The sequence below is a fragment of the Leiobunum rupestre genome, chromosome 11 (assembly GCF_980474605.1).
Source record: "Leiobunum rupestre chromosome 11, qqLeiRupe1.1.hap1, whole genome shotgun sequence".
Taxonomy (NCBI): Eukaryota; Metazoa; Arthropoda; class Arachnida; order Opiliones; family Sclerosomatidae; genus Leiobunum; species Leiobunum rupestre.
Genome location: NC_143394.1, coordinates 50562700 through 50573329, shown reverse-complemented (window position 1 = coordinate 50573329; position 10630 = coordinate 50562700). Strand labels below are relative to the sequence as shown.

The window sequence follows — 10630 nt, the reverse complement described above, 5'->3', positions numbered from 1 at the left end:
ATGATTTAATGATTCGAATTTGATACCCTGTAAGATTCCATGATTCGGTTAGAATTCCAGATTCGGAGATGATTCTTTGATTCCGGAAAAATTGAAGATTCCCGCCCAAATTCCTGTGATTCGGAATAGTGGAATCAGGGCCTGTACATGATTCCTTGAAGTGGCTGACCCCTCGCACAGATTCGAGTCTCCCTCAAAATGGTGGCTGCTTTAAGTTACTTTTTTTTTAAATAAGAAATTTTCTGCCGCCTAACTCGGTAGATGGCGAGAGATTGTAATACGGTGACGTATAAATAATTTCCCCCCTCCCTCAGTGGGAACTTAAAGGGTCGCAGTGTGTAATAACCGGTGACTTTTACTCTGAGTCGGACTCGGAGTCCGGCTCTTGTAACCCACAGTGGCGGATACAGAAACAACTCAAGGGTAGGGGCGCTAAAAGACATCTTGAGCTATGGGTGTAATAACAAATCATCAAGTCACATGGCGGGGGTGCCCCCCCCTCCCCCTTGCCGTGAACCGCGTATGGTGCTGGGCCACCCACGTCAAGGGGGGGCGCCCCCCCCCATATGGATCCGCCACTGGTAACTCATAACGGCGGTGGAGCATTGGGAGATGTTAGCTGTGATGGTCCTATCTCCACCTCCGACTTCAGTCAGGTATGACCGTATGGGCTGGAAACTGGGCTTCGGTTCAAGCTAGGGGAGAGGGGCCAAGCATCTTATCGCCTCGGCGGATTTGGTAGCCTGCTGTGGGGCGGAGGGTCTCCGTATGAGGCGCTGTGACCCTGTTTCCCGGCCTTGTGTAGCCCATCGGGTTCTCCGGTGCCACCTATGCCGCAGTGGCGTAGACAAGGGGAGGGTTTCCGTGTCCAAACCCCCATTTCGGTGTAACTTTGGCTGTACTAAAATTTCACCCCTTCTCCATAAATTAGGGCAGCACATATCTTAAACTTATAAGGCAAAAAATATAAATGATACCTCAGTAAATAGGAAATGAAAAGCATTTGCAATGACAATTTAAATTTTTACAAATAGGGGACCAAATATTTCGTCATTAGTTTATTTTGATGACAATGTGCAACTCATATTACGGCTTGGGCTACCTTGTTCTGATATCTAATGGGGCAGGAATCATAAGTTACCAAAGATGCTCCTTTATGTCACCAGGATAATAAGGGCTGATACATTACAAAGGACCTAAAGGCGTGCATCAGGATAAAATCGCTGCTAAGGGGTCCAATTTAACAAATATTTTGGGGGAAAAACATTTTTTGATAATGGAACTTAGATAAAAGTTCTTATCTAAGGACTTCCTAATCAACAGTATAGGAAATTAAACACTCTAAACCTAGAAGAGATGAGTCCAATAAGTAATTTGCAACTCTGACTGCCTCTATTTTATCTTTCATTTTTTTAAATTCGCGTATGGTCATTCTGTTTTAATTAAATTGCCGAAATTTTTCTAGAAAAAGAGAAAATAGCCCCTCAAGTAAAGAGTGAGCATAAAGCACCTTTCCTGGAAAAACAATTAACTAGCTTCGCTTTAGGATAAAGGCACAAACAACAGTTTAATCTTCACGATGAAACTTTCTATTTACATATGTAAATACTTTACAGAACATGAGAGGAAATGTCAAGTGGTAGTTAAAAAGCAGTAAATTATAATGCGATTAAATAAAAGCAATATTTATCAACCATCTGTAATTGAGATTAAAAAAATTATAAAAATTTTGACAGAGAAAATTAAGAATTACTATCTCCATACAAGGTAGTAATTTACTACATTATTTAGTTTTAGTATGAACACTGGCATGTTGGATATTTTTTTTCTAAATTACATTTGTATTAAATAAAAATTTGTAAAACCAGAAATTACATTTTAAATTAATATAACAAAAAATTTATATAGTTTTACTACTTTGTACGTGTAATACAATTTGATCCTAGTACAGAATGTATTCAAAATTGTTTCGGATAAAAACTCAAACATATCCAAGCGCTCATTGGCACCCACATTTTTTTTTCAATCATCCGTTACACCAAAGTCTAATCTTGACTTTTTGGCAGAGTTAGAAACCAAGTTATCATCAGAATAATTGTTTTCTCTCAGGTGTTTGTCTTTGTGTTGAAACATGTACGTTAAATGTGGTAAATAGCTCTGTAAATCATTAACTGCAATTAAAACATCTCCAAGTGAAGACATCCCTTGGCAATTTAGAGTTAAATAATGCAGTCTGAAATGAAAAATATGAGCCTGTAGTTGAAATGCGAAATGTTTAGGTTTTTAGAAAAAATTCAATGATTGCTTACCCCGTTCCATTATAGAGTTGAACACCCAAAACATTTTTTAGGGCAAAATGGCAGGACTGGAGTGTATTTGATGGGAAAAAAAGCTTCTGAACCAATGACAAAGCAGTCACCATAATGGACTGATACTTATATGGTTCTAAATTTGTAACAATAATTGTTTTTCCATCAACCTCCATTCGCTGCACTAAATGAGGAGGAGTGAGTTGATGGTGGGACTGTCCAACATGCAAACTGTTGCTAGACAACATTCCATTTCCTATCAATTTCCGAGAATCAGGAGACGGTGGAGGACTACAAAGATCAATGAATTCACTCTGGAGCATGGCCTGATGAGCTAAAGATCCATCAAGTACGCTAAGAGGTAAGGAAGAAGAGACTGGGGTTGGAGTAGTTGAGGCTTGCAGGGGAGATGACTGAGGTGGGGTAGGATAGTGATGAGGAGGAATCACTAAGCTTCCTGTATTTAATTTCCTCATGTTTGACCGCTCAGGAACTTCTTCACTGCCACTAGCATACCGCCCAAGTTGAAGACTCTTTAACGAAGTCATTCCATTTGGAAAACCAATAAAATTTTCTGGGAGACCCGTGAAACTGTGGAAAGCAGAGGAGTCTCCGTTTGAAATAAGGTTAGTCAGTGAAGAATTTCTGTGAGCATCGATTATTGAGGTGGATAAATTGGATGTAGACTGCAAAGGCGGAGGCCTACTCAAACTTTCCATGGAGGATGGTAAACCACTTGCGCTTTGACTGGAATTAATTAGTTGTCTACCAGACCGAATAAGAGGAGGAGGTCGTGGAAATAAATTATTTGATACATTGTTTTGTCCAGGAAAATAATTTCGAACGGGTGTTCTGTTAGTGGATACTTTTGCAAGCGGTGGGTCCATAAACCTAGAGGGAACACTTCCACTCGAAGATTTCTCCAATATATATGATAAATCCGAAGCATTATCATTAACTTTACTACACGTAGCACCACTCATTCTCAAGCCCTCTGGAAGAGACGTAGAGTTCCAATAACTACTACCAGCGTGGGTTCCAATGGAACTCCCAACTTTAGACATTTGGGACAACTGCTTGCTAATATTAGCAGCATTCTTCAACGCTTGTTGCTGAAGCCAATTCTCTGAACTTCCAGCAGTGATAGTCTGATTAGCCAGTGATAAAGGTTTCTCTTCAATTTCAACCAATTTCCCAGTTACAAGATCTTCGAGTTCTTCAACTGGACAAAGCATAGATCCAGTTTTGATTTTTAAGGTGTCAAGACCAGTGACGTGACAAATGAATTTAAGATAGGCCACATCCCAGTCTTCCATTGCCACGGAACTTTTGGAGACAAACATTCCCTCGGATAGAAAATCCTGAGGTACTAGCTTTACTCCATTATTCACCAGATACGGGCTTAAAATTTTCTCATTGATTTGCAATATGCCACATTTCCCTCTGTACCTCTCTGATCTTGAAGTTCTTTCAGGAAAAAGCTTAGCCTTACAGACCTCTAAATAGGCTTCAAATTTGACAGCATCAGAAACTGAGACCACAACGTCTTTTATCGAGATTTGGGCTAGGCCAAAGCGGTGATCAGAATGAAAATCATTGATTTCATTGAGTAGCTTGGCTTCATTTTCTGTCACGTAATAGCTTTTGATATTCGTTGATGTAAAAACGTGCCATGGTAATAGTTTGGTATACTTGGATATAATTTCGCTTTCCACAATACGGACGGCCACAAATTTCTCATCACCTCTGAGGATAAAGGGCAGGTTATTATCTCCAATAACAACCCATCCAAATTTTCCCATGATGCTGGAGAAATCAATTTCTTGCGATTCATCTTGAGCCGGCGCGATTTCCGGAGGCTTTGCCACGGGCGTTTTGTTCTGTGATATGCTTGCATTATCCTTCGAGGAGGAACTTGAGTTTTTGTTGCTCGAATTGGACTGAATGACTTTCGTAGGTTCAGATTTAGAAGGTTCATTATCCTTCTTTTCTTGTTTGACTTTCACTTGGCTCAAGTTATTTGCATCCGAAAGCTTCTCCACTTGAACTCTTGGAGTCCTTTTCAGGTACTTGAGCAGAAGGTTGTCCGCCATCTTATTTCCATGTCTTATTGAAGCAACAATAATACGACTATTTCAGTGCTCTTTTGATTCTTGTTTAAAAGACAGCTTAGGAAGTTTGGTTTCAGCATTTCTGCAACTTTAAATCATGATAATAAAATTAAAGTTAATATAACAAATTCCCCAGCACCTTATACCTTTAGTTCGTGGTACTACACATTTTAACTAAAGTGTGGGTATAATAAAAACCAAATACTAAATATTACTTAAACTAATAAAAAAATTGGGTTTGATCACTTTCAGGTAATTGATTTGTAGATTTTGCATTGACTTTACTTAAGAAATCTACACAAAATGTAAAATTAAAGAATTAAACCCAAAATGGTTAATTTTATGTACAAGCCTTTATAAAAAACCCTAAGTACATCTACGTTTTGCTCTCTGTATTGAATAATTGAAATAATTTGATTCGTTAAAAATAAAAATTCCCAACAAGGACATCAGGTCACCTAAATAAAACTTACTAAAGACTTAAATAGTCACTTATAACATTTGTAAAACTCAAATGTTTAGATTAAACAAAACTATTTCATATTTCAATAACGCGAGTTACAATAATTTTTCTATTCTTTATAAGAATATAAAACAGAGGAGTGGTCTGAGCCATTTGGGAGAGTCGAGGACAGTCAACTAACCACTTATGTCTCTACACTTAACTATTGCTTTAACCTGAAGAGGAATACCCCTTTTAAAAAATGTTGTGAGAACTTGCATACTCTGAGCAGGAGAGGTTCTAAGCTGGTAGAGAACCAGAGCTAAAACTGCTCGTACATGAGCGTGTTAACTACTTAACAACTCGCTTAGGATTTACAACACATTAAAAGTGTTTAAGTAAATTACATATTAATATGCAAATGGATATTTTACAAAATTATAGACTATATCAAACAAAAAAGTCAACTGTTAAGAAGTATTTGTAGGCCTATAATTACCAAGCGATTAGTAAGCCTTGAGATCTTGGATTACAATCCTGTACTAGTACTATCATTCCAACAGTTTCAAAGGCCAAGCCCTTAACTAAAATAAACGCCTACATTATGTTCATCATACATCTTGGATAATATTCTTTGTTAAACTAGCAATTAAAAACCCTCTTTTTTGTTATTCTTTTTCGACGCGCAGGCTCTTCAAAACATAAATATAAGCCTTGGATTTTAGGGCCAAGTAATAGAAGCCAATCATATCATATTCATTATATATTAAAGGGATTGGATTCGCGGTGGTTCAACTCACGTTAAGCCTTGGTCAAAATTGTATAACTATAACTTAACCATATATTAACTCAATGCTTACCACAGCTTCGCTTTTTGGCAAAGGGGTATTATAAACTGTTTATTAATATATAAAAATAATAGTTAGCTATAAATAATACCGACAATCATGTCTTCTAAACTTTCATACGTTAGGCCTAATGTAGTTTAGCCGTAACAATTTTTTTTACTTTATTTTAAGTAAAAAAGTACCCAAGAACGTGGCGTCCTCTAGTTATGACTTAGCAGCTCTATTATGCGAATACTTTTGGACTACCCCCAAGCAGTTTATGACCAATTTTGAGCTACATATTTGGTAAGTGATAAAATCTGTTTATGGCGACGGTTTAGTTAGAAAATTAGAACACCTTTCGTTGCCCTAAGCTGTCTGGTGCTACACCAACACCATAGCCAAGGGGGGGTAAGAAGTATTCGATAAATAAAAAAGTCAAATTTAGAAATAGCTAAAATTCCAAGACATTTTATTGATTTTAAAATTTATTATTAAAAGTCATACAAATTTTGTACAAAAACTGAAAATTAATTACAAAAAATTGCATAGAAGTATATAATATATCCATGTCTATAATTATTTCCTAAGAGTATCAGTTATTAGTAAAAATAGTAGAGTAAAGTAGAATTGATGTTATAACAAAAAGAAAAGCGCCTCTAGTGAGCAAAATCCTACCAATCCTAAAGCCTTGGAACAGCTTCCTTTCCACACACTAAAGCCCCATTTTCATGCTCGCTGGTAGCAGATAAAAATTGCCAAAATTCGCTCCCGCCACTCGCAAGCGTGAAAATGAAGCTAAAATATCTGTTTGAAACAGATCAACGCGGAAAGTGAAAAAGTGTATAGCTGAAGCGGGTTTTGTCGATTTTTACCCGCTACCAGCGAGCATGAAAATGGGGCTTAATTGCCAAAAAAAACAAAGAGCATGTATTTGGCTTAATGACGTATTCTGAGAGTCACCAAAAATGATCAGTCATTCTAAAATGGCCTCAGTTTTCTCACAAAAAAAAAGGCCTCAGTAAAAAATTAATGCACCATAGATATTCTTTGTATAAAAAGTCCATGAATGCATGGAAGATAAGAAACTGTGGCACATAATAATGTATGAAATATAATTATAAGATTATTTATTAGTATACATGACATTATGATAAAAAAATTGGCAAAAATATGCCATATATAGTACTCCAAAAATTGGTGTAAAACATAAAATTATAACTGCATAGGATTGTTTAAGTTTTGTTTACTATTAATAAATCCTATTTTCCCCTCCACAATAGTTTTACTAAGTTACTATCAGGATGTACTTTCCCCTGCACAATTTTTTCTTTAGAAACCTAGTTTGAAAAGTTTGAGGGAGCCTGCCTAACTTCAAGCAAATAAATAGGGAGATGAATACTTTTCTCTAAAGATATATTATATACTCCTGATTGCACGTTTTAAAATAAAAACTTCCAATACATATGGAAAAATAAATAATGATTAGTTTTAAAAAATTAACGCAGATTACTGCTCAGTATGTCCAAATTATTTATAAATTAAATTTTAAAGAATTGTAGTGGCTGGAGGAGGAACTTGAATTGGCATAATCGGAGGCTCTCCATCAATCCACTGAATTAATTTGTGTTCTACAAGTTGTGAAGCTTGAAAATGATCATTTAACAACAGCTGTGAAAAACTGCTGTGAGTTTTAACCGCATCTTGCTCTCTCATAGGGTCATTAAACAGCCGATACAAATCTGACAGTAAATATTTTAGTAAACATTGAAAAAGTAAAGTAACATTATTCATAACAAGCACACCTTTTAGTAAAGCTGATGCCCAAAGTTGTACATGAACATCAGGAATTTTACTAGCTAATTGAAATGCTGGAGTGACCATATTCATACTTTCCTGAAGGTTATGGAAATAATTAAATTACGTAATACACTAAAAACTTAAGAAATATACCCTGCTATTCCCAAGGGAAAAGAATATATGTCCCAGAAGAACTAAAGAACAGGAAGTCAACCGATTAAGATCTTCCGCATTAGCCATCTTCAACGTCTCTCTCAGATAGCGTCTAAGAGCCATAATAATAGTAAAATGAATTGCCTTAACTTAGCTATTATGGTTAAAAACTTTACTTAGCATCATTGTATCGCGCTTGGAAAAAAGCATTTAAGCCATGTACATAGTATGCACCAGCTCTTAAACTGTGAGATGATGAAGGCAAAACTTCAGGATTTAGCCTCGAAAGTATATCTCCCAGTTCCTTGTCTCTTTTACTTCTTAAATAAACGATTGCCAGGTTCAAGCTACTTAAAATCCACAACTCTGTGGATGTGCTGCACTAATATGTACAAAAAAAAATTGAATTATATATTATGAATGATAAATTATAAATTTTATTTACTCTCAGAACTGCCCCAAACTGTGCTTCAGCAGCCTCCATACAGTTCATGGACATGGCATATAGTCCCTAAGTAATGAATACCAAATTATTTTTTCAGTAAAGTTTCTTTTTACTTATTTAAAATTACCAAAAGCGCGTGTAATTGCGAACTATGACGTTTCAATAATCTGGGCTCTTGACGACAGATTTGAAGTGCTTGCGAAGCCTACACAAAAAGAGCCATAATAAAACAAAGGCCTAGTATAAATATCATAGTGTCTAAGTACTTCTCGAATTGCCAAAGTTTTGTTCCCCATTACGAGTCGACACATGGCAATATGTTCCAGCAAAAGCAGCTGAAACGAGTACAATATTGGGTGCGAATCTAAAACTGAAATTTAATAAATTAATTATAACTTGCTCTGCAAAAAACCGTCGAGGTAGGCGCTTAAATAATCAGGTGTACAAATCATAGGTAATCCGCAAAAAATTGTAATAAATCACAATGTTTTAAAAAATCAGTAATCAAATTTGTTTGGGTTATCACCACCTTGCAAAAACTATAAAAAACTAACTCTAGTTATTACTTTTTAGTTTTTCAATTTGCATAAGAGCCTTTTCAGTATATTTCTGAGCTTTGTCCATATATCCAGCTTGCATTGAATGTAAAACCGTCACCAAATATACAAGAACACACATATGTTCTTTGGGCATCCATTGAAACATATCACCGGGATTTGATGGTAAAATTTCTAAAAATCACACAATCTTAAACATAATCTACACTCATTGTTACTTTTCATATTACCATCTTCAGCGTGCATTGACGTTATAGTTTGGATTCCTTGTTGCAATTGCTTCAAACAGGGTTTAACACTTTTCACTTGGCCAGCAGTTAAATAGTGACAAACTTGTAGTACAAGAAAGAAAACTTTTAAAGCCTCCTTCTGGGTTGTTCCTCCCTGCCAAGCTTCAACTAACTGCCCAGCGAGAGTCAAAACTTGATGTACTTCTTGAAGTTTACGATCAATCATTAAGAGCTACAAAAATAATGAAAGTTAGTTCTACATTATTAGCAATTCCCTTAGATTGGAAATGTGTACCATTCCTTTACACAGCAAAAATAATATCCTGGTATAATGGGCTCCGGAAAGGTAAGCATATTCCGCACCTACTCCTAATGCACTACACGATGATGTGAAGTCACATTCATTGGCATAGATGTGCTAATAAAAAATTATTAATTGGATAGTTCTCTTAAAAGTAGCTGTTACAATGTTACACTTACGGCTAACTGGAAAAGAAGTCGGCAATGCCAAAATACAGATGTTCGTTGAGAAATTTCAATAGCTTTACGGAGCAGTTGCTTAGCCAATTGCGATTGATTCTGAAAAACAACAACCGCTATGTTACTGTCATACAAAAGTTTCTTCAGAATATTACCTTTTTCTCGTAGATTTCAGAAAGAACACTGGCTGACTCAAATTTTATATCTTCATAACCAACCATCTCCATCTTTGTCAGATAGTTAAAGAAATTTTATCATTGGGAGGCATTAACTATAACCGCATTTATAATATATCTGTTAAGAGAGATATACCCAACTAGGGAATGATGCAATTTTACTGCCAAACCACGATAATTAACACTTTGCTCTAAGAGACATATATACTAATAATCTAATTAGTCAATTGATGAAAAAAAGGATACATTTTGTGACAAAAACCACTGTGTTGCAAGGACATTTATGAAAATGGTATATATCGAATTAGAAATATATCAATTATAAAATATTATATGGATCTTACTGCTTTTTCGAGATGCGATTGTGCCAGATCTGTGTTCTTAGTGTATTGAAGCAGGATGTTACCAATTTGCAAATGAGTTCTCGCTTCGATTCTTTGATGTGGTTTAAGATTGAAGATTGCAGCTAAACACTGCACACAACATCTAATATTCGGTGGACTCATCGTTTTAAATTCTTCCGCAAGCCCTAATAATGCTAAATAGCAAGAATCTTGATTCGTCGGGATGGCCGCCATAACGTTCGCCTCCATGTTGAGGGACTTAAGTTCTGTTTCAACAGGGCTTCCACATTTGATATATAAAATTTTCCGTTTGCGATAATTTAATTAAATGAAAATCCCTTTTTCCCCTTTTTTGACTTCGAAATTCCCATTTTTATCCCTCACTATAATACTAATTTATATAAATATTCAGTTTAATTCTGAAAATAATTCCAAATATAAGGTTTAATTTATTACAAAACTACTTACATTTGAATAATTTTGCCCAAATGGATATTTAGATCATGACATTCATTACTATCAAAATGACCAGCATTTTAGAAACGTATTAAAAATATTTTTTACATCTGTGACTCTTAATATAACTGCAACAGGCAATGTTATCAGAAAAGCTTAAAATTAATAAACATATTAATATATATTATATTAATTAATATATATGTGAGCAGTCCATTGCAATTTATAGTGAAATTCTTCACCAATTATTGCATGGCGGTTATAAGTTTGCATCCCTACGTCATCAATGACGCAGTTCCA

The 10630-nt window shown here is 35.6% G+C and overlaps 2 protein-coding genes across 4 annotated transcripts; both read right to left on the bottom strand.

Moving 5' to 3' along the window:
* Nucleotides 1-1669: 1669 nt before the first annotated feature.
* LOC149923218 (uncharacterized) lies at nucleotides 1670-5973 on the bottom strand. Of its 3 annotated transcripts, none has more exons than XM_090163065.1 (3): nucleotides 5893-5973; nucleotides 2310-4508; nucleotides 1670-2233 (listed from the first exon to the last, which is right to left on the bottom strand). In XM_090163065.1, exons 2-3 carry the CDS (start codon nucleotides 4400-4402, stop codon nucleotides 2023-2025), a joined length of 2304 nt encoding a protein of 767 aa, XP_090019191.1. In that variant the 5' UTR covers nucleotides 4403-4508; nucleotides 5893-5973; the 3' UTR covers nucleotides 1670-2022. The 3 variants fall into 3 exon arrangements, with proteins under 3 accessions (XP_090019191.1, XP_090019189.1, XP_090019190.1); XM_090163063.1 differs by lacking the exon at nucleotides 5893-5973 and adding an exon at nucleotides 5723-5867; XM_090163064.1 differs by lacking the exon at nucleotides 5893-5973 and adding an exon at nucleotides 5464-5663.
* A 787-nt stretch (nucleotides 5974-6760) lies between these two features.
* On the bottom strand, nucleotides 6761-10146 carry Mau2 (Mau2 sister chromatid cohesion factor). The gene is made up of 14 exons (XM_090163511.1): nucleotides 9875-10146; nucleotides 9777-9794; nucleotides 9510-9581; nucleotides 9355-9453; nucleotides 9170-9292; nucleotides 8875-9106; nucleotides 8654-8818; nucleotides 8354-8457; nucleotides 8215-8292; nucleotides 8088-8153; nucleotides 7819-8024; nucleotides 7643-7754; nucleotides 7495-7585; nucleotides 6761-7431 (listed from the first exon to the last, which is right to left on the bottom strand). The coding sequence occupies exons 1-14, from the start codon at nucleotides 10121-10123 to the stop codon at nucleotides 7238-7240; spliced, it is 1809 nt and encodes a 602-aa protein (XP_090019637.1). The 5' UTR covers nucleotides 10124-10146; the 3' UTR covers nucleotides 6761-7237.
* Nucleotides 10147-10630: the final 484 nt, after the last annotated feature.